The sequence below is a fragment of the Dermacentor albipictus genome, chromosome 1 (genome assembly GCF_038994185.2).
Source record: "Dermacentor albipictus isolate Rhodes 1998 colony chromosome 1, USDA_Dalb.pri_finalv2, whole genome shotgun sequence".
NCBI lineage: Eukaryota > Metazoa > Arthropoda > Arachnida > Ixodida > Ixodidae > Dermacentor > Dermacentor albipictus.
This window is the reverse complement of record NC_091821.1, coordinates 208,813,883-208,841,189: the sequence shown is the minus strand read 5'-3', so window position 1 is coordinate 208,841,189 and position 27,307 is coordinate 208,813,883. Positions and strand designations below refer to the sequence as shown.

Genomic DNA, 27,307 nt, shown 5'->3' with positions numbered 1-27,307 from the left:
AGTGCGTTGCAGCTGCGCTTGCAATCAAGAACTGACGAATCGGGGCCTTCGCCACCTTCACATGTTCAGCGTCTTTGTCTCGGCAGTCTTCATCGGTTGTGCATGTCTGTTTTCAGCTTAGGAGGTATTGGCCGTCGCAATTCTTTGTGATGGTGTTAAGCCTCGGCTAACGTTCGTTTCGGTGGACATCGGTGGTGTGGCACAGTTGGACCCAGAGCTTCGACTAGAAGATGGCGTGTGCCCGGGGCACACGCCATCACTTTCTGACACGCCAAATTTCTGACATGCCCTACTGCTTTCAAATCACAGAGTACTGTTGTTCTCCTTCACTTTCGTTAGTTCGAACTTTCGTTAATTCGAACTGAAGTGGCTTCCCCTTGCGGTTCGAATTAATGAGCTTTTACTGTAGCAGTATCTGGGGTCTTTCAGACCGCCACCCCATGACCAGACCAAAATAGCCACACGATAAAAAAAGGCGCGCCGACGATATGGCAGTGGAATTGCAGGAGTTACGGCGCGAAAAAAGCGGTCCTGTAACAACACTTTAAAAGTGAATCGAAACCCGACGTAATAACGTTACAAGAGAAACACGAATTAGCAAAACTACCCGGTTACAAAGCCATTGGTCCCCAACCACGCGTTGACTACTTTGGTCAGGGAAGGATTAGTGGTTGTTCGTCACGACATTAAGGTAGTGCAGATTGAATAAGTATTCGTAGAAATTATTCCCAAAAGCAAGAGCCAATCCAGCATGTTTATCCTTAATATATTCAGCAACCCTGCACACATACGACAGTGCTTCCTAACCCTCTTTAGGAGGGCCACTAACATTGCAGGCTCCCATCCCCTACTAATCAGGAGAGATTTTAACGCCGCTCACGAAGCATGGGGCTACGCCTACACGAGAGCCAAAGGCAAGGCTTTATGGCAGGACATCAGGAGACAGGCCTGACACTCATCACTTACCCCAGCTCCCCCACCAGAATGGGAATTAGTCTGACAAGAGACACCACGCCCGACCTAACATTAGTCAAGCACATAAGAGGAGCCAGTTGGAATAACACGTTTGAAGACCTTGGTAGTGACCACAGAATTCTCAAAACGAAATTAACGGAGACCTTAAAGATCGAACCCAACAACACTTTCAGATGGACGGACTGGGACCAGTTCTGTGAGAATCGAATGACGCACGTGCCCATCACAGACATTCAACAATGGGCCAAAAAAGTGATGGCTGACGTCAATGAAATAACAAAGACCGTGACGCCATAATTCCCCGTCGAGAAGATCGACAGCTGCCTGGTGCACACGTGGGAGGCCAAACGATGGCTACAGGCCAGGTGGCAGAAACAAAGGCACAATAGGAAGTTGAGGAAACACCATAGCGTTACTCAACAAACAAACAGAAGAACACTGCAGAACTCTTAGTAAACAGCGATGGGACGAGATCTGCAACATGATAGACGAACAGATTTGCACCGGTCACATGTGGCGCCTGCTCCGACACCTGCTAGACCTGACGAAGACCAAGGCAATACACAGGGAAACCATGCGCAAGATAATACACACATAGGCAAAGGATGAGGAAGAAACCCTTTCCGAACTCGGCGACAGGTACACCCCGCAGAACCCGACTATTCCACACGGGGAATACATGGGAAAACCCAACTTCTCTCTGGACAGAGACTTTGACGAGGCAGAAATCTGGGCTGCTTTGCAAAAGCTTAACAGCAAGTCGGCCCCGGGACTGGATGGCGTAACTAATAAGACCCTTTGTAACTTGGACAATGAGACCACCTTCGAACTGACCAAGTACATTAACGATTGCTGTACCCGAGGATCCGTCCCCGACCAGTAGAAAAGAGCAAAAATGATGCTCATCCCCAAACCAGGGAAACCCCCAGATCTAGCCAACCTTCGACCAATATCTCTTACATCGTGTGTTGGCAAGTTGATGGTGCACGCCTTCCTCACCCAGATTAACGCACACTTGGACAACGTCGAAGTGTATCCGGACACCATGCTCGGGTTTCGAGCTCATCTCTCCACACAGGATGCAATGTTGCAAAGCAAACACCAGATACTCGACAACAAGACGAGAGGTACCAGGGCCATTCTAGGTTTAGACCTCAAGAAAGCCTTCGACAATGTGGCTCACACAGCCATACTACGCAGCATTGCCGCACTCAATCTAGGAAACTGAGCGTACAGCTATGTTCAGGATTTCCTCACAAACAGGAAAGTCTCTTTAATGCTGGGCAAACTCACATCCAAAGACAGAAACATGGGCAGCGTCGGCACCCTGCAAGGCTCGGTCATCTCGCCGATGCTCTTTGATCTCATTATGATTGGCCTCCCTGAGCGCCTCAACGCCATCGAGGGAGTGCATCACAACATATACACAGATGACATTACGATTTGGGTGTACGAGGGAAGCGACTGAGAAATCGAGCAGCAGTTACAGACCGCGGTCGAGGTGGTGGAAGAGTACCTCGTCAAAACCGGTCTCGTCTGCTCGCCATAAAAATCTGAACTTCTCCTCCACCGCCCGACGCTTAAAGGAAGACCCTGCGTCGTTATATCCAGCATGCTGCATATAAAGAAATTTGCGTATGCACCAAAGACGGACAAGAAATACCCAGGGTGAAGCAGATTAAGGTGCTCGGACTAATCATAAAATCCAACGGCACCAACGGAGAAATGGTCAGGAATTTGGAGACTAAGATCACGAACACAATGAGGTTCATCAGAAGAATTACCAACAGACATCAGCATGCTGTCAGCATGCTGCACTATCATCCCAATAACCAAACTTGGTGCATGTGCGAAATAGATTTAGAATGTAACACACATGGTTTTCACCCATTAATCGATACAGATGTATAAACTCAACATGAAAGTGAGTGCTAAAATGTTTGAAGCATAACTGCAAGTCGGCCTAGTTGGAACAGATTCATCTTAAAACTTTTTGTGCGCGAACAAACAGGGACGAAGAATAGGGGCAACACAAGGACGAGCATGTTCTAACAACTGGTATTATTTTTGAATAAAACCAGTTGACTCTCTTAACTTGATCGCGCAGATCTGCGGGTATCATATACGCTATAGGCGTGCTCTGTTGACTAGATCGCGCAGATCTGTGGGTATTTAAGCAGGTAGTTCTTCAAAAATAAAACCAGTTGTTAGAAAGCGCTCGTCCTTGTGTTGCCCCTATTCTTCATCCCTGTTTGTTCGTGCACAAAGTTTAAAATGTTTAATGAAATTGATGAATTACATGCTGAGCAAACTTATTCATTCAGTGCAGCTTTCCTTCCTGACTGCCCCACGAAATCAGCGCCAGTTCATATCATCTTTAGCTAGTCCGCATATATGCAAATACCTAAAACTTATATAGAACATTTGTAATGCATTGTATAGCACAAAACAGTTTTTATTTTCTTGCGGCCTAGTTATAATTATGCCACCAAACACACCCACACTCCAAAGACGACACTGAAACGGATTGCTTAGGTTTGTACAACAGGGCTAGGCGCTAGCCAACGTGTGTCTGTGGCTGTGTGGTTGCCCTGAACATGCACACCTTGCTAAATTTCGCAACTTCATTCGAAATGAGAGTTCTGGTGCAGGTTGGGACAGCTCAATGATTTGGCACAAGATAGCGCAATTGGCACAGCACTTTCACGCCTGCTAACCTTCAACCACGAAAAATGCGTTGTTGGTGTCGAAGAGATACAATTTTAGGGCACTTTAATTTCTTAAAACGGCATCAAACCAGATTAAAAGCTGAAAAAATGCATTGCATTGCTAGCAAGCCGCCACCCACGTCAAAGCAAGGCATGCAGAAGCTGCTGGGTACCATAAACTATTTTAGCAGGTTCATTTCAAACTTATCAGAGGACTAAGAACGTTCGTGCATTGCTCAAGTGTGATCACTTGTTTGACTGGACAAGTGCACACGAAAGAGAGTGGAAAGAGTTATACAATCTGTTATCAACAGCAACTGTGCTAGCAGTATTCGATCTATCAAAACCTTCCAAGATAACAGCAGACTCATCCAGCTTTTTGCTAGGTGCAGCCCTTCAGTTGCATGGCTAGAACCGGTGCCCAGTCGCCTACACTTCCCGCTCATTGTCCGATGCAGAATTAAGATATGCCAAATTGAAAAGGAAGCGCTTAGAGTAATGTATGCACACAAACGCTTTCGTAATTTTACTATTGGTTTCCACGCCGCAGTTGAAACAGATTACTGGACCCTCCTCCCAACTGCCCAAAAGAACTTATGCGACATGCTGCCTCGTCTACAGCACTTCTTTCTGCGCTTAATGCCTTTTGACACTTCAATGCAGTACGTTCCCGGAAAGGATTTGCTTTTGGCCAATGCACTGTCCAGGATAGCAGACGATGAGAAAGGCGACCGTGAATATGAGACAGACAACGCTACAATTTTTGCAGCATCAGTCTTGAATAATCGTGTCAGCCCCATGATGGCGGACCAGCTAGTGAAAGAAACCAAGGAAGACGACTACCTAAGGCAAGTAACTGAGGCCCTGGAAAATGGCCACAATGTCAAAGGCCCACTAGTACCCTTCAAAGTGGAGCTAACATGCATAAATGGCATACTGCTGCGAGGGTCGAAGGTAGTAATCTCGAAATTGCTCAAAAACGCAATGCTGCAATGACTACATAAAGGGCACTTGGACATAGCAAAATGTAAGGGAATGGCAAGGCTACTAATGTACTGGCCAGGATATAGGTGCACAAATAGCAGAGAAGGTTCCTAATGTCCCAGGTGCCGACATTTAGCATACTGAGCGACCAAGTGAACCACCGTTTTCAACAGGCCATCTGCCTGCTCTACCATGGGCTCGCGTAGGATATGACCTCTTTGAACACGCCGGGAAAACGTACCTTGCCGTATACGACATGTACTGAAATTATCCTGAACTGCAGCTCCTTTCAAAAACTACGAGCTGCCATATAATTGACCAGCTTGGCCTAATATTTACACACCATGGAATTCTGTTCGAAGTCTGCACAGACGGCAGCCCACAGTTTGCTTCCCCAAATTCCGTTCCTCTGCAAGGAAGTACCAGTTCACACACACATAGTTTCAAGTCCCAGGTTTTTTCGCTCAAATAGGCTGGCAGAGAATGGAGTGCAATTAACAATATGCCTACTCAAAAAGACATTGTTTGCTAAACAAGATTTATGGATTGGTCTTCTGAATTACAGGATGGCACTACTGGAGGATGCAAAGGCACCCTGCGAGCTGTTCACGTGCAGAAGGCTTAGGGTTCGAATACCCAGTTTGGCTGAATGCTGAGCTGCCAAAGTCAAAAAGCACACCAAAGCCAGCCGGTCCAAACATCCCCTTCCACCATTGCCAGAAGATGACCAAGTAAGGATTTTTGAAAAATGCAGTTGGGCTATGAAGGCATGGGTCGAAAAATCTCTCGAACTGTGGTCTATCAAGTCCACAGAAAAGCTGGAGGCCACCTTTGCTGAAATTGCCAACACCTGCTTAAGACGAATGGGGATTTAAACCCAGATCAGGGAACTCGTGAAGAGTGGGACAATTCCATGCAGCCCAGCCCGGAAAAATTCTGCACGCTTCAAACACAAGTGCAATGCAAGGTGACTGGTAACAAAGCAGCTACAACTCCAAAGCAAGCCACGCCCTGCCAGAACCAATGCCGACTTCTCCAGGATCATTGCAAACTACAACTGGAGCGGACCAGCTGCCCTGGATTTTCCAGGAATATTGGCGGTGCCTGGACCCCCCAGCTCACCGGCCAAGGCAGCAGCTTGCAGCTCCGCTATTTGCCAAAGTACAAGGACATAAAAAGAGCCCTCTCATCTTGAGTACAAGTGATACTTTCAGCAGATTCCCTAACGTTTGTTTTCTTTCCTGTTGTTCTTCCTCCACAGGAAGGGAAATGTCAGAATTGCGTAGGCTTTCTGGCAACGGTGATGCTTAACCTATGTATAAAATGTGAGCTGCTGCAATAAAGATCACTTTTGTTCTGAGCCTAATGTTATCTGCACGTCGACTTACATGTTTGAATGAACCAATGCTAACTTACTATGCTATATGGCACCTTTGTAAGTCAGCATTACTTGTGCTTGCGTTCCTTTTACCTGGACTCAAGCAGTAGTTTGCTTACACTAAATCAATCTGCACTTTTGTAACAAGCATAAAATATACTGAATACACATTTTTGTATTCAATGATCTTTTCTCATGGTAATGCCTGACTGTGCTGAATTGAGGGGCGCCAGTGCTAGAAGGACATATTCCTAATTTGAAACTGTTAATCATGTTTTTGAGATGACATATTTTACTGAGGTAATGTATGTCTTCTCATACCATGTGTCATTTCTAGAATGCTGTACTGTAATTGACTCAACACTTTTATGAAGTCGAAGCAAATTCTTAATATAACAAGTTAATGTGTCAAGTTCTGTATAGAACAGCTTCGAGATATTTTGCAGATCAAGGTTTCATGAAACAATGCTGAAGGTAAGTATTTAGATCCTATACATATAAAAATATTTCCATTTGTTATGGTATAGCCTTTAGGTTTTTTTAGAAACATCAGAAATGCTCTAATTCACCCGTGGTTAAAACATAAGGGGTATTGGGTTTTTTTTTTCTTTTTAAATAAGTCTTCTTGCATTTTTTCAAGTCCATCCACAAAAACAAAACAAAAAATATTGCAGGGACTTGCTTATTATTACAGAAAGACAAGAAGCACTTACCCAAATTTAATTACACAGTCAGCCATTTAGAGTGATCAGTTATACCCCCATTCAAGTGCAGAGAGCTCCTGTGTTTACTATAATGGCACTATGTTTACTCAAATCAATATTAAATGTGTTCTGCCTCAGTAAACATGAAAATGATGAAATGCTGGCAGCTAGTAAAGACACAGAGCTGCAAACTTTGTACAATGATGACATTATTGCCACATGTCAAGTGCATGCCCAGTGGTAAACTGAAAACACAAAACACACATCATCATCAGCAGCAGCAGCAGCCTATTCATGTCCACTGCAGGACGAAGGCCTCTCCCTGCGATCTACAATTACCCTTGTCCTGCGCCAACCGATTCCAACTAGCACCCACAAATTTCCTAACTTCGTCGCACCATCTAGTCTTCTGCCATCCTCTACTGCGCTTCCCTTCTCTTGGTACCCATTCTGTCACCCTAATGGCCCAACGGTTATCTAGTCTGCGCATTACATGACCTGCCCAGCGCCACTTTTTTCTCTTAATGTCTATTAGAATATAATCTATACCCGTTTGCTCCCTGATCCAAACCGTTATCTTTCTGTCTCTCAAAGTTATGCCTAACATTCTTCGTTCCATCGCTCTTTGTACGTTCCTTAACTTGTTCTCAGACTTCTTTGTCAGCCTCCAAGTCTCTGAGCCGTAAGTCAGCACCGGTAAAATGCACTGATTGTATACATTCCTTTTCAATGATAACGGTAAGCACCCAGTCAGGAGCTCACGATGTCTGCCGTATGCGATCCAACCCATTTTTATTCTTCTGTGAATTTCCTTCTCATGGTCAGGGTTCCCTGTGATTAGTTGACCTAGGTAAACGTACTCCTCCACAGACTCTAGAGGTTGACTTGCGATCTTGAACTCTTGTTCTTTGCCAGATTATTTATCATTATCTTTGTCTTCTGCATATTAATCTTCAGCCCCACTCTTACACTCTCCCTGTTAAGGTCCTCAATCTTTTGTTGTAACTTGTCTGCATTGTTGCTGAATCACACACACACACAAAAAGTAAATCTAAGCTCAGTGCCAGCACCTAGAGAAAAGATACACACCTCTCATTTTTTTTTACAAACCTGGTTTCGGTTGAAAAACACGGTAGAATCTTGTTGTAAAGAAGCCAAATTCATCTTCAATGGCGGAAAACAATGAAATGATAATATATGCAATTGAAGCATCCCCAATACCAGAGCTGCTCACTTTGTTTTGCTCTGTAAATATGAACCTGGAAATATAAAACAGCACAACAGATAGTTATATTATAACATCTTTTTTGTGTGTGTGTCAGTGCCGATGTATTGTTTACTGAAATTACTGTTTGCATCATTGTTATTTGGATAACTTTCAGAGAAGCACAATTTTTAATTGAAAGAATTGGTTTATCATACAAAAAGGACAGAGTCAGTGTCCTCTTACCATCAATGTTTGCATAATGACTAATAAAATAACAAGGGTAACATATAACAAGGGCACAGATACAAGTATGAAGCAGTTACATTGCAGTGAGCGCACTTAACTTGACTCTAGCCACACCTTTAAAATAACTAAGCGGGCACATTTCCAGTGATTGCTCCAGAGCCATGAGTTGTCAAACTTTCTGAGCCCTTTAGTCACACCTCCAAGGTATAGTTGTTTTATATCTTATACCTACTTCAATGTACCTCTCAGTTCTTCTCTAAAGTAAATAAAGTAAAAATGGGTGATAAGTTGTGCCAATCATAAAGTTATCAATAATCATATAATGAAACAAATTAGATGCTTTCAGCACAAGAGCCTACATTTAATTTTGGTGAGCATGGTCGGCTTCCTTCATTCGGCTTCACATGGTGTCAAAATACTTTGAAAAACACGTGTGAGTGTGATGGCAGCAGTAATGTCACTGCTTTCAGAAAGTGGCAAAATTTCATAGCATACAGCACACACCAGGCCATGATATGCATAGCTACAAATTCAATAAAATACAGGTTCAAAAATATCAGTAATGTCGCTGCCAAGCCAAAACACATTTAGTTGTACAAGGGCTGACTGAAAATACAGCCACAGACCCTTTCAGGGATTGGCTCTGGTCAGCTAGCAATTGTTCACTCAGAATACAGCCACTGCTGTACATTATGTCTGCAGGATTGCTTCACATTACAGTGATAAGGCCACATGACATAAAAATGTGAAAATTACACATTTAGCGTTCAGCGAGGCTGGGACATTACAATGCAAACAATCACAGTAGACTTGAAAGTTGAAGAAACTAAAACCTTATCATAAAGAAATGTGCTAATAAATTAATAACTGTGCACTGACGCAGTCTACAATGAGATAAACAACTAGTGACTCCACACACAACATTAATATGTGTAGCTAAATGACACTCTGAAAGGTGTAAAAGAACATACACATTGAAAACAATACACAGGCACCTTGTCCCATGTTGTGCTCTGTGTACATGCTTTTTTGCACCTTACAGGATGCCGTTTAGCAGGCACTAACTCACCCAGCAACATGCCCTGATGCAGGATATGTTGCTCCAGCAATTCAAATACTGATCTCTCTACTTCCTTAGTATAAAGATGTGAACATTCAGCACAATGATAACATTACTGAATGCTTAGCCTAAAAGAAAGAAAAATTATCTTAATAGGTTGATGATAGTTACCTGACAGGACTAGAACCAAAGTCCTTGTTTGTAGCTGGAGGGTGGCAAAATATAACTTGAAGAACAGTCTTAAAAGAAGTGAGCATGTGCTCCATCCTCATGCAGAATTTATAAGCCCAATTCCAATCATGATGAGTGCTGCCATACCTAATGATGTCTGCAAATAGATTACAAAAAAATATAAATTTGAAATTCACTGATTCGCCTACCATCAAAACTCGACATGCTGCAGCTTTTTAACCCTTTATTGACGGCACATATAGATACCCCCCCAAATGTTTTTATTTTCAATCTAAACGTGTGAAACACATTAAGAAAAGCATAATTAATGAAAAGAAAAAAAAATTGCAAAAACTTTAGCAATAGGGGAGAAACCCCAGGCAGAAAACCTAAGTGGATTTCACCCCAAGCCAACAACGGCTTCGTTTGGAATATGCACAGACAGCCCTCGTCATATCGGAACCATAGGTGTATATTTTATTTGCCTTACATCTCTTGTATGATGTCACTGCAGCCACAGACCTTGTATCGGTCCGTCTCATCTGACCATGCTTTAAAAGAAAAAGTGAGTTGTGTGCCGAACTTCTTTTACCTCGTCCTCTGTTCCTGCTCTGGACCAACAAATGATGCTGGCTGCTTGTTTTCAGTGTTGGCTGAAGACTTCTAGCCAGAAAAGTCGTACTCAATACTGAAACTCAGCAAGAAAAGTTTTTTATTCTAATATGTTGCCCGTGTGCAACATTCGTCGATAAAGGGTTAATATTAGGCTGAACACGCTTAAGACTAACAATAGCATGTTACACAATGTGTGACATGCAGGCATGAGCTCCATATTAGACAGACAAGTACTTCTCTGATCAGCCAAACTAGACAATTTGCTATCCCCTTAGCAGCCCCAGCACAGCGAACCACACCAGAGAAATGTAAAAACAAGCAAACCAGCCCGGCAGATTAAATCAGCACCCATATACATTACTTTTGAAATCTTATTCTACATAATGACTTTTTTTGCTTTACTCTCAGTCAATGCCAGAGATGGTTCTCAAAGTCTTATGTCATAATATGCAATAAATACATTTGATTCTCTTTTACCACAAAAGCAAGGCGAAGTTCAAGCAACCCAAGTAAGCTACATAGCAGTTAGGTGCGTGGTGGGCTCACAAAGAATGCAGTAGGTGAGCAGGAAGGAGCCAGCTCCCAAGCTGAGCCCCAGCAACCACTGTCCCGATGCCAGAAGGATGCAGTAGCCTAGCATGCTTGAACTGAACGATACCAGGCAAAACAGGACCCAGGTGAAGGAAAACGTTGGTTCCAGCCACTGGACTGCAAAGCTTCGCATGTCCTCTGCCAAAGACAGTGAAAGCACCGCCGTGGTCAAGCACTCTATTACCTAATCTGTTCCATATCTTGTGAACAAAAAATAATGTAGACTCAGCCATATAGTTAACTAAAGAACTTTTCTCATACTGATTAGTGTGTATCATACATAGATGCTAAAAGTGGTAACTGAAATTTACTTTTACCATAGAAACAGTAATATCTTGGAAGAAACAAAACAAAATTCAGTTACCACCACATATGTTGCATTTCATGAACCACTAAATACATTGATTGCAAGAATATTCAGACTATTAACCAACCTAAAGCTGTAACAGCTAACAAAATACATTAGGCAAGCTAGTCTGCCATTAAACCATTTTGAGTAAAGCACCTGAAGGTTGAAGCTTTTTCTGAGCGCACAAAAAAAAATATTGAAAAAAAACTATAATATCTTCCAAGTGTGCTTCTCACACTAGCATATTCATACTATTCCCCATATCCCCAAGGTAGCTTTAACTTTGGAGCCTGTACAGTGCAACTGCACATGCTCTCTGCCAGTGATTGCCTACAGCATGCAGAAAAATTACTTGCCATTTTACTAGCATTATCTACCATTCCCTATATGCCTATCACAACATGGCAAGTAAAGAGGCTGCCAATATTTTGAAGAAAACAGCATGGAGGACAAGAGGTGTTTTTTTCCTCTCTCTTACGCCTCGTCTTTGGCACTGTTTTCTTCAAGATGTTAATTATACTGTCGTAAGCGCTGTTATGGAGAGAGAGGAAGAATGAACACAAAGTAGGAAGATCTGTGACAGAGATAGCGAAGAAGTTAGGTGTGGAATCAGAAGAAAGAGAATAAAGAACTGCTGAGCTTACGCAGCCACAGCTGATGTGGTCTTCAAATGGTTAAAATGTTTTACCAGATGTACTGAGGGAGCACAAATGAGACTGCATCGCGGACCTGTGCTGAAGATGGAGTGTATCGGCAGTGCAGTGGCAGCAGTGCACTCTGCCTGCTGACCCATGGCAATGGTGTCGTGATGATGCCTTAAAGGGACACTAAAGGCCAATACGAAGTCTACGTGGACTGTTTAAATACTATTCCAGAAACCTCGCAACGCTTGTTTCACACCAAGAAAATAGTTAATGAGAATATTGCATCTGAAGGGTCCGAATACCTTTAATTTCAAATCTGCCGCCAACGAACCGGGGGAGTGGCGACATTGCATACGCCATAGCCACCCTTTGCTGCCGTCAGTGAGTAAAGCGGCGCCCGACAGACGGCGGTACCGAGCTAAGACAGAGTGGCAGATTCACCGCTGCAACTGCTTTTTGGTCAAGTGGCGTAGACCGTTCAGGCATCCCGCGTCATCACATGGAAATGGAATTCTTCACTACTAGAAGTGTGCGCAAGTTTCGCAAGCCAGCCAGCAAAACCAGCGCAGCACTACGTGATAGCTACTGAAACGCAAAAGCGTGGGCAGTGCGGAGTCGAGCGAAAACGAAATCCTTCAACCGCTCGCGCCGTTGTCAGGGTTATTTCAATGAATACTTTTTCCTAAAAGTGAAATAGAATTGGACAAGTAGCATTTTATTTCGTATATAATGCAATACAAGGATGCTTTGTGCAACGAGTGGTTGAGTACTAGGGACAGAATTAGACTGAGGAGTGCTTTCGTCATTGGGCAAGTACTTGAATGTCCCAGGGGAGTCTCTAATCATGTCCCTGCATTTACCTCAATTTCTCGATTATTAAGGCTTTGTTCGCGATAGTACTAACGCCTTAGAGATCTGTCACTTCAGCTTGACTTAACGTTTGCCTTTAGTGTCCCTTTAAGAACTTCAGCATATGTGCCTGATGTCCTACATCGTCACCTGCACCTCTCTCGCATGCTACAAAAGCCCATCAGAAGAAACCCCGTACTGAAACAACTACATCCAGTGGGCCACTCACTGTCAACAATGACTTGTCGCAAGACAGTCAGAATGTTATCCGCATTTTTAAATGCAGATAACATTCTGACTAAAATGTCAGTCACAGTGAACTGGATGTTAACCAGGCATTGCTCTGTCCAATTTGGCCAGAAGCACATCACCGAGAATTGGTGCTATGCACGATCCGATACAAATTCCTTCTTTCTGAAGGTAAGGCTTTGCATTCCATTGAATGTATGTAGACTTCAAGTAAGAGGATAGAAGTTCTAGAAAGTTACCTACAGAAATGGAGGAAGAGTTTTGAAACCTCACAGAACTATTACTGTCAATGCACTCTTCCACAGCAATCAGCAGTTCGTCGGGAGGTAATTAATAAAAGAAGTCTGGCACATCTATAAAAAAGGCACATAAATGTTTGTCAGAGCTAGAATTTAATGAGTCTAGAACTTCTTCAGAATTTTTCACAAAAAGTTAGTCGTGCTCTTGTAAGGACAATGCAGTACAATTATTTGGAAGACAAGGGAGTGTTAAAAATCTTTCCTACGTCGATGAATATGTTATTTCCCTTGACAAGGTTTCAGATGTGATGCAAACGCAGGGTCTTAATGTTCTCGGGTCATTTAGGGACTGCTTCAAGTCCCTTGAATTGACATATGAGGTACCCACTAATAGCACTCTTAAATTCCTTGACGTTGAGCTATTTTTTCACCCAGAGCATAGGTGTTGGTGTTACAAACCTCGTAGCAATAAGCCAGTTCTTTCGTACTCTTACGTACATTATAAACATGTAATCTTTGTTTTCTAAATTTGCTCAAGAAATCCTGTTCTCATCAGATGGAAGCTAGTTTTCTTTATCAAACCCTGCATTTGATGCAAGCAGGGTGTCCTTTGCATGTACAGTGTCCCGTTTGCGGAATCTCTGCTCAGAAAGTCATGTAGTCGCTTGATCTGATAAACATAAAAAAGTGGCTGTCATGTCAAACAATGTCAAGAAAAGCAAGTGCGGTGGTTGGCTTGCATGTCACTGCAGTTTGTGTGGCTGTGAACCATTGTTTACTCAATGTACTGTTGTCAGCAGAAATGGTGATCCACTAACACGTAAAATAATTGATGCTGAAATGATTTTGCAATTTGGCCCTGGGTGTTTCAGCATGCCATCTGCGCATTGGTCTGTCGTCTTGTTTCTTCTGTCCTTGTGTATATCTATGCTGCAATGCACCAATATGTTGTACCAACAAGCCCAAACAGCCACATCACCACAATGAAATGATTTCCAGCCACTGTAGTAGGCACATGCCTTGTGTAGTCAAAGCCAACTGAGTAAAACATTTCCTATGGGGGAGTGATAGTTGCGAGCAAGTCAGTGTTAAGGCTGCCACCAATTGTTAAGAGAACGGAGTTTCGGCAACCTTCAACAGCGTCTGCTTGGAGCTCGAACCAGGTTGACCATTTGAGAAGATTTGGCAGGGAAGACAAGCTGATGTAAAAACAATAACAGAAGTTTAATTCGTCATTACAGGGTGAGCAGTGCGCTCTAAGACAAAAAAAATACAGAAACATCTGGCGTGCACGCTCCTGCATGCAAGGGCAGAGAAGATGTGCCTCCAAGTGGCGTCTTGCTGGCCTTCTTATACCCTCCACCATCCGGGCAACCTCATTCTCTCTTGCTCCCTCATAGCGGGCCTTGTTAGGGCATGTTGGAAAGGAACACAAAGGGAAACGGCTCTTTGACATAGGCTGAATGTAGGACAAAGGAGAGCAGAATTTGCACTGGTGCATAATCCTGTCGCACACACCCGACGGACAAGTCTTTTCATGTTGATGTTGTAGTCTTTTCATGTTGTAGTGACGACTAGGCACATCGTGTCTCAGGTGTTTGGCATCTGTTGCATTCATTGCCACACAAAGTGAACTGTAGCACCAGGCACACACACAGGTAGTTGCTTGACAAACTTTACAGCCTGGCGATATGCAAAGACCAGTAAAAGAACATGTTGACTTTGCATTTACAGCCATAATTTGGCTAAAGAAAGATGAGGGCAAAGACTTTCTGATTTACCCTAATACGAGGGCGAATCAGAAAGTCTTTGCAGTTATTTTTTTAGCCATAGTACAGCTGTAAATGCGAAGTCAACATACCCATTCCCAGTGGTGGACCTTTCTTAGAGTGGCCGGGTCTTATCTGCCGGTAGCTCCATGGCACAGCGCTGCTGTCAGTTGTTGAAGATGGTGATTGTGCTTCCCATGTCCACAGCGTACAAGCAACAAAGTGTGATTCATTTTCTATGGAGCAAGGGACGAGTGCCCATCAAAATTCACAGGGAAATGCAGCCCACATATGGGGAAAGATGTCTTGCTTTGAGAAGTGTGAGGTGGTGGTGCTGTGAGTTCGCAAAACACCATGAAGACTTGCATGACAATGAGTGTTCAGGAAGGCTGCGTGCATACAAATTCTACCACAGGGATATCTCAAATTTAGTGCTATGATGGGACAAATGTCTGAACCAGTGTGGGAACTATGTGGGAAAATAGTGTAAGGTACGTAGAATAGTATGTATATTTGTAACTAAGTGTATGTACCTTATTTTGGCTAATAGAAAATAGGGGCAAAGGCTTTCTGATTCACCCTCATACATTGGTGAATAGCCATTAGTGGGTATGTGGTGCATCAATAAGTTTGTTCCTGGCAGTTCATCAGTGCTGTCAGAGAACAGTGCACTGTGGAAGTGAAGAAACAATGACAGTGTTTTCAAAGCCGGAGGTTCACTTTCCCAAGTCTGGGTCAATGGGACGTCTAGGCACGGCAGCATCAGAAGCATGCGGAACACAAATCCGTTCATCTACCTTGTGCTGTTCTATGGCCTTCTCGGAGGCACGACCATGGACTGTCATGATGTCATCGCGGTCAACGCATCTGCACATGACAGCCATGCATCTCTCCAACACGTGGATCAAGATATTTACCCGCCAGCGTCCAAATCTTGGGAGTGCCCGCACCATTCCGCTACGTTGACATGCGCAGTGTACTGTGTGCTGGTACACCAGGTGGCGACAGAGTACAAGTGGACTATAAATAGGCTTCACACTCGCTTCGTAGTCACTGGGCACGGCAGCATCGGAAGCATGTGGAACACTAATCTGTTCATCCACCTTGTGCAGGTAAGAAAGAATTACGGAAAATGATTTCGTTCTAATGACCTGTTGCTCTTGGTGTTGCCGTGCCCACAGCTTCGTTGCGTGTTTCATGTTGTCACGTTTTCCATCAATAAATTGTTAGTGCTGGGGGGAGACATTGAATCGAACCCTGGCTCTATGTCCGACATGACGCAAATTTCAAAACAGCTCAGGGATATTGAAGCTGATATCAAAGATATAAAAGAGAACCGCTTGGTGGATATTGACAAGAAATTAGATGTATTAGCAAACCTAGAGGACAGAGTAGCGTCCTACCAGGATCACATTGACCACATGAGTGCTACAATTCAGACACTTAATAAGGCAAGGATAGATGGCCTGGAGAATCATAGCAGAAGGTCAAATCTCATAATTTATGGTATCCCGGTAGGTTTTGAGGAAACAAGTGAGACACTGGAAATGTTTTTGAACAAAGATATTTTCTAATAGATTCTAGAACTTGATTCTATACCTATTGAGCGCATTCATAGGCTAAGCAAGCAGACAGATGACTACGTGTGACCGATTATTCTAAAACTTTTAAACACAATAAACAAAACTGCAATACTAAAAAGAGGATCTAAACTGAAAGGTAAAGATTATTCACTCGGTGAAGACTTTTCTAAAAAATACCGTGACATTAGGGCGAAACTGTGGGCAAGCGCGATGGAAAATCGTGATAACAAAGAAAGAGTTTCTCTAGCATTTGATAAGCTATACATTAATAATGTGGCCTATGTTTGGGACAGTTAAAAAAATGATAAAGTACAGCTTAAAAAAAACGACGACTCGATAGCAAGCCGGCGAGATATGCGAAGCCAGACACAGTTGCAGAACCGGACTCCTTTGCAAGCCTGAGCAAATCGATTGTAACTTCGGCTTCTTTGTGCAGCGATACGTTAAGCTCGTTAGGGAAAAATAATGCAGCAAAATAGGATGTAACGTTAACCTTATTACGGAAAACTATTGTAGTGAAACGTAATGAACAATGCTTAACCCTTTGAAGGTTTTCGCCGTACATGTACGGCGGCGGTTTTCTGTCCTGCAAGGTCTTTGCCGTACGGGTACGGTTTCGAACCTCTGTTTGAAATTTCGCGCCATAATGACGATCCGTGCTCACTGGGAGGTGCTGCCACCTCTCAGAACTTATAAGAAGCGTTTGAAATTTGTGCTAGCTTCTTGGGGAGATAAACAGAACTGATTTCTAGCTTCAGCGCGTCGCACAGACTGCGGCAACACCCCTTTTGCGGTTTCGGTTTCGCCGCGTGATCGCAACGGAGGCGCGTGAAGCGTCATTTTTCTGTTTGTCGGCACTCTCTTGCAGGGGCGGTGATGGTTGATTTCTATCTTGATTGGCGCTGCTCTTAGCTTATCACCGCGTTCGCGAGGTATTCTCGCTCTCAGCGGCAACGCGCTTTGGCGGTTTCGGTTCCGCCGTGTGATCGCAACATAGGCGCGCGAAACGTGATTTTTTCTCTTTGTCGGCATTCTCTTTCACGGGCGGCGGAAGTTGATTTCTATCTTGATTGGCGCTGCTCTTAGTTTGGTTATCACCGCCGCTCATGAGGTATTCTCGCTTTCTGTGGCAACGCGCTTACGTGAGAAGGTGCCTCAGACCTCTGCCCAAGGCAGCCGCACGCAGAGAAGATGTCATGTGTGCGCCAACACAACTCGTCACTCCAAGAGGAGAACAAACATGCATTTTAGGTGTGCAGACTGCGATAAGGCGCTGTGCGTAGAACCGTGTTTTAAGGAGTACCACACTCTGAAATACTACGGGACATTTTGCAGTTCTGAGTGATGCCGACACCAAAATACTGTTCCTAATTTTTTTTTACTATTTATTCCCGACTTTATACATATTGTACATTTAATATCCGCAACAAAGTAATTTGACCACCTGGGGAAGTTTTTTTCAAAATAATTCGACCCTCAAAGGGTTAAGAATTGTTAATATTAATGCACGTAGTGTTATGAACAAAAAGGATTTACTTGAAATTAAATTATTGGAGTATGATCCGCGCATAACAGTCCTCATTGAAACTTAGTTACAAAATAACATAAGTGATGACTTGGTATTTCTCTCTCATTATAAAGTTGTTCGCAAGGACATGTTTAATGAAACTGATGAGTTACATGCTGAAACCGAAGTTACATGATGAGTGACATGCTGAGTTATGCTGAAACCGAAGCGATGCCAACGACCACGACTCTTGATGTTTCGAGCTTCCTCCTGTCCTTCGTTATACTGCGTCATGGACCCCCTCGTGTTATTGTGAGCCATCATGGTCGCCAGTTCGTGGCTGACGTAGTCGAAAAGCTGTTGCATTTCTGTGCTTGCCAGTTTCGACATGTGATCCCATACCACCCGCAGACAAATGGTCTCATCAAGCGCACTAACAGAACTTTGAGCAACATGCTTTCGATGTACGTCGATTCCAGGCACAAAAATTGGGATGACACATATATGTTTACAACACTGCAAAGCATGAAACTACCGGCTACAGTCCTTTCTATCTTTATGTCAGACCACCCCGCAACTACCTTGACACCATTCTACCTTTCACTCCTCATGCGGACTCTTCCAGACTTCCCAGACTCTCTGCCGCGCTGAGGAAGCATGCCGCATAGCTCAGCTTCGTGCGTTGGCATCCCAGGACCGCTACGATCAGCTACGATTCACGACATAAGAATGTGTCGTACGACAAAGGGGACATAGTATGGCTTTGGACACCACTTCGCAAGCACGGCCTGTACCAGAAGTTTCAGGCTCATTACACCAGGCCTTTTGTTATCACTAATCGCCTAAGTGATGTGACCTATTCGATTGCTCATCTCATTTCTAACAGCTACCGGTCTAAGAAAACGCAGCTTGTTCACATCACCCGCCTGAAACGCTGTCATCCCCATGACTTCGAGTGGACATAACAGTTACTCGCCCAGCAGGCTTCGTCTGTGAAGGGAGGAGTGTTACGCTAAAGCTACAGCAAGGACGAAAGAAGAGGAGGACAAAGTGCGCTTGTCTTTGCAGTGGCTCGGCGTCGGCGCGGGCCCTTTTCATCAATTCATCTTTAAATAAATGCACCCCATCGTAACAATATATATGGAGGTTGTACACCAAGAAAAACAAACTCCTAGCAATCCCCAGACAAGAATGCTTTAACAACCAGTATGCACACTTTTGCATTGCAATTCACATCAAATTATGCCATCATCCCTATGCTATTTTTAAAAATGATGATATTAAAGGGCCCCTGAAACGGTTCGGACAAATTTTGTAGGCGCGTAGAGTACAGCTTAAGTAGAACATTCGCACCACAATTTAAGTGAAGCGTTACGTATTAATGGAGCTGCAAGCGATTAGAAGTTACCCTCCTCCCTAGCTATGCTTTTCCTCCTCAACTCGCTCGCCGAGCGAGCGGCGCTAAGCTCCGCCTTCACTGGTTCAGCGTCACGATGCGACGTCACATCGCTCACTTCCGGTTGTTTAGGAGCACGCCCCCTCCCGCGCGAGACCTCTCCGCTAGCCGCTTGGCCGTCGACCGAGAGCTATCGAAGCAGCGTGCGTTGCGAGCATTCTGTCGTAGCGCCGAACGTGTCCGGTACTCCGCTAAAAACAGGCAAGCTGGTCATTTCGGCAAATGACTGGAGGCATAAACTCAAGCTGATGAAGGAACTTTAGCGTAGACGTACGTGAGCAGCCTGATCGGTCTGCACGATCCAGACACTTGCTGGCGCAGCGCTTAACCAGTCAAACAAAGCGCTAATATTGCTCTAACCAAGTGTAAAGTATTTTAAACATTTATAAATCAACGTGTTGATGATTACACTCCTGCGAAAAATACACACCAGCAGCAAAGAATACACTTCGTTGCTGCTACTGTGTATGGTTGAGCTCTGTGCCACCAGGTGGCTGCACCGTGCAGACCGTTCACATTTTCCCTTCTGCTCATCTCGTGGCTCATCCCGGCACAGTCAAGCGGCCAGACCCTGTCCCCTTGCGCTTGCGTTTGCCCTAATACTGGACTCGCGGTTTGCAGGTCGCTAGGCTTGCAGTCCACAAGGCAACAAAGTCGAATCATAGTGCTCGCGAAAAGACTGAGACCGACTCTGACCGCGGAGCTCTCGTCAAAATGGAGTACGTTGTAACAAGCAGGCGACACTTGCTGTGTGCCGGAAGTGCTGAAGTGTACTAAAAAACTATTCTTGTGTATTCTCTTTAAGTTATTTTCTTTTTACAAAAACAAAGTAACTAACATTCCAACTATTACGAGCATCATTTGTTCACCATAAAGTTGGAAAAATTATCGACCACGCACCCTGGTCAGCCAGTCAGATAGCTCGCCCATGTGACGTAATATGGGTTATTTGCATCATATGGGTAGGGGCGGCTTAAAATTCCGCCAAGCAGTGCGCTGCGATCGGCAGCGATGGGTATTTTTAAAACCTTATAATAAATTACACGCTTTACGCAGAGCACTTAGATGCATCAATTAATGATCAGAAGAACCTACTCTAACGACTCAGTACGTTTGTAGAAAATCGCCAAAATCGTTTCAGGGTCCCTTTAAAAAAAACTAAAATTTCACTTACGAATTGATGCACTTATATAATGTATGTCGATGACCTAGCTGGTACATGACTTGGAATAATGAACAGTGCTAGAAACGGGGCCAAACAAAACCAAGAGAGTGCATTATCCTGTGTCTTCTTGTTGACAGGCCAGATTTGCTGCCATCCAGGTAACTTGAGATAAATGTTTGTGGCAAAAGACACCAACGGCAGACGCGGCACGACGCGGGAAATAAGAGACACACTCGAGTGTTGGTGAAAGGGAAAGAGGAAGCGGACCACACGACGGAGTGGGAAGCTGCGGGCACGGATCGAACAAGCTGAGGAGGTTTGAGCAATGAGTCCCAAGAGGGCTACCGGGATGTACCGCTGGGCAGCCTCATGACGGGCCATCAAGCCAAGGTCCTGCCATGGCCTGTGCCTGGCCCGTTCCGGTGCTCTCAGGGTTCCTGGGCTCTCAGAGTTCCGGCACTACCAGGAGTCCTGAACCACTACCCCAGTGGCTTGTCGCTGTGTCCCCATCACTGCCTACGCAACCCAAGCCGTCATCACCACAAATAGCAGGTCAGCGACGATTACAACCACACGTGAGTGAACGGGAACTGTGCAGTGTGCCGCGTTGTAGTATTCTGCGCATTAGAAGACAGCCTTAATTTGCGCTAAGTTTGTAGCTTTGTATCAGTGCAGAGTTGTTAATTATATGTCCACCTGTGCAACCTGTCCAACTATCCCCTTCGAGTCCTCCCTCACCGCACCTTACGTCAACAAACGTGACGGTCCACTTTATTACCCTACACCGCTGTTTTTTAGCCAGATCTACTACGGTTGTGTATGGAAGAGGGTGGGCACTATTTTGTAAGTCGCCCATCATTGAATTGAATTCGGCATTGTGGGCATGCTATGATATTCTAGATTTAAAAATACGGGAACGAAGGTTTGTGCTAGAACTTAAAAAAAAAAATTAAATTATGGGGTTTTACGTGCCAAAACCACTTTCTGATTATGAGGCACGCCGTAGTGGAGGACTCCGGAAATTTAGACCACCTGGGGTTCTTTAACGTGCACCTCAATCTAAGTACACGGGTGTTTTCGCATTTCGCCCCCATCGAAATGCGGCCGCCGTGGCCGGGATTCGATCCCACGACCTCGTGCTCAGCAGCCCAACACCATAGCCACTGAGCAACCACAGTGGGTGTGCTAGAACTTCGATAGTATCATATGATGCAAGTTTTCCTCACTTTCAGTGACTTGCAGTCCGACTTGTTTGAAGTGATGTTTGGAAGTAACCTGCGATCATGGTATTGTAGTCATCACGCGAGGCATATTGTTATTTTATCACACTCTGGAATTGATGAGTCAGGCAGTCCGAAGCTGGGCCACTTCCTGTTTAGAAGCCTTTATGAAAATTATGGCATCTGCAGTCACAGTAAAATAGGAGCCAGTAGCTCAGAGAGCATTATGAAACATAGTTCCAGCGCACAATCGGACAAGGACGAGGAGAGAAAGACAACACGAATGCCGGGTCTTTCTCTCCTCGTCCTTGTCCGATTGTGCGCTGGAACTATGTTTCATAATGCTAATCATAACCAACTAGCCCAGCTGTCCATACCTAGCTCAGACAGATTTGAAAGTGTCGTTTCTCCTGACACCCATCTATTCTGAAAATTGCTGTGACGTTTAGTTAGGATGGGTTCGCCACAGCAAACAGCACATGTTACGACGGGGTAGGTGAGCCTCAGCTAGATTACTGGTCACGGCGGTCTGGTGTTGAGCGATCAGGCAGTGACGAGACGCTCTCCTGATGTCAATAATTATCCGCCAACTTCATTATTAGTGCCTTTTATGCCCCCCCCCCCCCCCCATATCCATCACTCCACTTCCCTTACTAAAATTATTTTTTGTTAATCACCGTCGCACCCTTCAACATTCAGTGGGTTGTTGAATGGTGCGACGGCCCTTAAGAGTCACATATATCTGTTTCTGTGTGGACTTCGAAGCCATTCACTTACCTACCCTCCCACCTGTTTGTTGTGACGGTTTCTTAGCTTTCCTGGCCTAGCCCCCTCGCCCTTAATATATTTTGCAATATATATATATATATATATATATATATTTTGATGAACAACGCCTGTCTCTGTGGGCAACTTTACACTGACTGGACTCAAGACCATTCACCGAGTAAAAGATACGCGGACCGTGGCCACATCCGTCAGTGGCACGAAAAGCGATTCGTGCGCTAGTACAATACCTGAAGTGCACCGGCTTAAACCGTTTATAGTGTCCGTCCCACACGCACTCAGTGCTTATTCTCTCCCTTTTTTCTTCTTTCTAATCATCCTTTCCCTCACCCCCAGTGTAGGGTGTCAAACCAGGTGCTCATCTGGTTGATCTCCCCGCCTTTCCTGTCCTTGATCTCTCTCTCTCTTGTCATGCACAAATCAGCGTTCTGTGGGTCTTTCTTTCTGGTCCCATTTTTTGCCCAGTTTTCATTCTTACTGCCATTTACAAACTAGCCTAACAGCAAGCTCTTTTCAAGTTTATTAACACAGTGGAAGTCAGAGACAAGGGAAAGAAAAAGCCAAAGAAAATTTTGCAGACCCCACGTAATGTAGGAATCGATGTAAGCGAAGCTTTCTGTTCTGTTTGCTTTGATTGACTATAATTTGCAGTGATGTTGACGGCGAATGTTTAATTTCTTTTACGTTTAGTCCAACACGAGAGTGGGTTAAACGTTACCTTGTGTGCACTAATTCTGTCTGTCTGTGTAGTAAACAGAACACATGGGGGAAGTGTTTGCTTGAGCCATTGTTGTGCACCCTACTTCATAACCTCTGAGAGGGTTGAGCATATTCATTGCCTCACATGGCATATCACATCGTGGTGGAAGCATCAAAAGTTAATTGAATTATGTGGCTGTACGAGCAAAAACACAATTGGATTATGAGGCCCGCTGTAGCGATGGACTATGGATTAATTCTGACACCGTGGTGTTCTTTAACGTGTTTCTAAATATAAGTGCATGAGCGTATTTTATTTCACCTGCGTTGAAATGCGGCTGTTGCGATCGGGATCAAACCCACGACCTCGAGCAATGCCATAGCCGCAAAGCTATCGCGGTGGGCACAGAAGTATTGAATTTATGTGTGACCGCTTCCGTAGTGTCGCCTAGACCCTATGGTGTGCGTTAATGCGGCTCTGCTTCTCCACGCCCTGCGTAAGTCGTACGCTTGACAAATTTGCATGGTGTTTATTTTTCAGAAATAGCAGAAACATACCGTACCATCCCTTGAACTTAAATGTATCCCATTTGCCTGCAGCCACTGTCTTGTCTAGTAGTAGCATTTTCTTGCCTTTTCACGTCACCTTTTCCCTATCACCCCCCTCCCCCCGCCCTCTTGTAGAGGAACTGCGAGCGAAGGGTGGCAAGGCTGTTATTCCCTCGTTTTGTGACGGCGTCAGTTCCACCCATTCTCTGCCTCCTCTCCCCCCTCCTCTCTACCATTCTATCTAAAGCTCCTCCATACACGTTTCGCCAACCAGGAAAAATCAGCGGTGGCACGTAGATGGAGGGGCTTTAATCCCATCTTTATCTCTGTGTGGAAATTTTAATGCTGATCCCCCCTCAGCAATTATGGTTAACCTGATTTGGAATCGGGTAGAGGTGCGCCATGAGTGGGGCCACAATGTTCTGTGCATGGGAGAGGGGATCGCCCCCATGACATCCCCCCCCCCCTTCGGACCACCACTAGCCCTTGCCTTGCTTTTCACAATCAAGCTTTCTCTTTCATCCATGTCACTCTTTTGGAGCCCAGCTCCTGAAACTTCATGTTCCGTGGAAAAAAAGGGGAGGGGGGGGGCAAGTTAGCCAGAAAATTTGGGGGGGGGGGTCGAATCTCCAACCCGTCACCCTGGCTATGCCAATGATGGAGGGGTATCATTCCCTAAAAAATCTTACCAATTCATTTTGCCAAGAAGCAAATACAAGATACTTGACTAAAATTTTCTTCCTTGTGCATTCAGCAACCATAGCTGGCAAAGAGCCCTAGATCTAGCCACTTTTAAATCATGGGAAAAAATGTTAAATAAGCATAGAACATGACCTAGATGTGCTGATCAGTGCTGCATCATCGCCTAAACTGTTCTAACAGCATGGTGTGAAGACAACCCAGTGCAGCCGACCCATTCCTCCCAATGATTTTGAAATATGATATATTCAATTACAAAAATATTTTCTTATGTGGAAAGCTACTCACACATCTTGCAGATAAATCTTTTCCTGATGGAAATGAACAAGCATTATGAAAACATATTTTATCATATTTTTCCATAAGTTTCAAATTGTAGATACTGTGCATAATTCAGATTCATTGATACTACCACAAGCAGCAACAGATAAGATTTGAACTTCCAACAGTAAGTACGACTTACTTTAGAAAATTAACAGTGGCTTTCCACTTATGCTTACCTCAGCTCTAGCTAGGAAGGTGTTTCCAAAAGATTGTTTGAGGCCCTTTCCTTTACACTTGAGGTATAAAACACAATGCAAGTACTCAGTAACTAGAGAAAACTCTGCTCATATCCGATATGTCTTTTTTCCCACTTACCTTCAAGCTTGCCAAGAAGAAAAGACTTGCCGCTTCCCCATCGTGCATACAGGCCCACTGAAATTGGCATAGACAAAGATGGTTCACTCAAGATGTCTGCCAATGCACTACTGTACAAGTCGTAGCCCAGCATGTTTTCGTTGTCCTCATTGGTGTTCAAACGACCTGCAAGGACAACAGAGCAACTTTGGGTGGTATAAATAAAAACTTTAAAGTATACCTTAGCTAGAAAAGAAGGCTGTATGCTTTGCATGCACAAAAACTGAAGTTTAAAAAGCAGAAAATAAGAAAAAGCTTTGGCTATTCAGAAATTACAACTAGCACTCCATTTAAAGTGATATTACTTATACAAGTACATAGTTATGGAAATGGTCATTCAGCTTAACATCTTTTATTTAAGGTGGGTAAGAGGAGTCTAGATGCAATGATACACAGTTATAATCAAGTTTTGTAAAAGTTGCAAGTGAGCTACACTGTATTATGCAAGTATACATTACACCTACAACAACTCAAGCTACTATCAGTAACTGCCCAACTAAAAACAACACTGAGACCATTTTTTAAGGGAACAAATAGCAATTAAAAAATATAATAATCTACAATACTGCAAGTTAACGGTACCAAGTATTCCCCCTTCCCCCATCCCCTTCCTGCTAACAGTGTCATGACTGAAATAAAATGTAAAGAGAATGACATTGAACACTTACGAGCACCAAATATTTGAGCAAGAATGCTTTTCTGGTGGCTTGTGTCAATGTTGTAGGGTGTCTCATTGCTCCGATTTGGTCTGTACAAAAGTTGACTGTTCTTTGGATTGCGCAAGAGTATCTCCACTATACCCTTGCTTCGTGCTCTCATTGCTATGTGCAGTGCTGTGTCTCCTCTCTGTTTAACAAGAAATAATGTCAACACAACACATTGATGTTTCAAGGAACAACAATAGCCTTGCAGTGTTAACTGAGGCCGAACAAGAGATGTCAAACAAGAGGTCAAATAAAGTATGGTAAACATATTCTTTTGTTACTTTTAACACAGAGGTAGTTACTTTAACCAAACTGACCTATAAAGAAAACAGAATCAGAAAAAAAAGTTCTGCAAAATGAGTTCTGAAGCATTTCAGGCTCTAAAAGCACAATCATTTTTTTTCTTTTTCTAGATAAGGAAAACAACCAACAGCACTGCTTACTGAAACCAATTACATCACTGCTCACAAATCGTGCCTCTCAGTACCACAACATCGCAAAAAAACATTCATGCACACATGTGAGTACAAGACAATAAACTGTGGAGAATGCATCAACACAGGCATTCTCAAATTGTACAAGCCAAGGCATTAAGCCAAATGAACTGCGATAATCAAGACAAGTTATTTACAGGAGATACGCACAGATCTTAAAAAACATGAACAAAAGAAAAATTATGCGGATCCCACACACTTTATAAATAATTGTAAGTAAAGCTTTCAGTACTGTTTGCTTTGATTGATGATAATCAGTGGTGATTTTGATGGCAAATATTTCATTTCTTCAGCGTTTAGGGCAATACAAGAGCGGTGAGCAAATGTTACCTTGCGTGTGCCACTGCTGTTTGTCTTCATAGTCCACAGAACACAACAAGACGTGTTTGCTTGAGGCATGTTTGTGCACCATTGTTCATAACTTCCGAGAAGGTTAGTATTGTCAGCGCCTCACACGGCCCATCGCATTGGGGCAGAAGTGTTAAACTTTAATTGAATTATGGGACTGTGTGTGCCAAAACCACAATTAGATTATGAAGCACGCCGTAGTGGCAGACTACAGATTAATTTTTACCCCCTGGGGTTCTTTAACGAGTACCTAAACCTAAGTGCATGAGCACTTCTTTTATTTCGCCCCCGTCTAAATGTGGCTGCTGCGGGCGGCATCGAACGTCAAGCAATGGCATAGCTGCAAAGCTACCACAGCAGGCACAGAAGTGCTGAATTGAAGTGTGACACCTAGACTCTACGGTGCTACGAAGTCACCTAGAAGCTACGGTGCTTTAATGCAGCTTTGAGTCTGCATGCCGTGCGTCAGTTGTCTGCGCTACAAATTTGCATGGTCTTTATTTTTTTAGAAAGAGCAGAAACTTACCATACCGTACCTTAAACTTAAATTTATCCAATTTGCGTGCAACCACTGTTGAGTCTAGAAGTAGCTAGGGTGCCTCGGGGACATGTACATCAAGGCACCCAAGTAGTAGTGTTTCCCTGCCTTCTCATGTCGCCATTTCCCTCTCCTGCCCTTTG

At 44.0% G+C, this 27,307-nt stretch overlaps 1 protein-coding gene across 4 annotated transcripts in view; it reads right to left on the bottom strand.

The window, feature by feature from the left end:
• The window catches only part of Arms (Ankyrin repeat-rich membrane spanning), an 86,739-nt gene that overhangs the window by 33,631 nt on the left and 25,801 nt on the right, over positions 1-27,307 (bottom strand). For all 4 annotated transcript variants that reach the window (XM_065438191.1, XM_065438190.1, XM_065438189.2 and 1 more), the window contains 5 exons: positions 25,749-25,926; positions 25,042-25,206; positions 10,595-10,777; positions 9,434-9,590; positions 7,860-8,008 (listed from right to left, as the gene is read on the bottom strand). In XM_065438191.1, the coding sequence (XP_065294263.1) occupies positions 7,860-8,008; positions 9,434-9,590; positions 10,595-10,777; positions 25,042-25,206; positions 25,749-25,926 (832 nt within the window). The remainder of the gene's footprint in view (positions 1-7,859; positions 8,009-9,433; positions 9,591-10,594; positions 10,778-25,041; positions 25,207-25,748; positions 25,927-27,307) is intronic.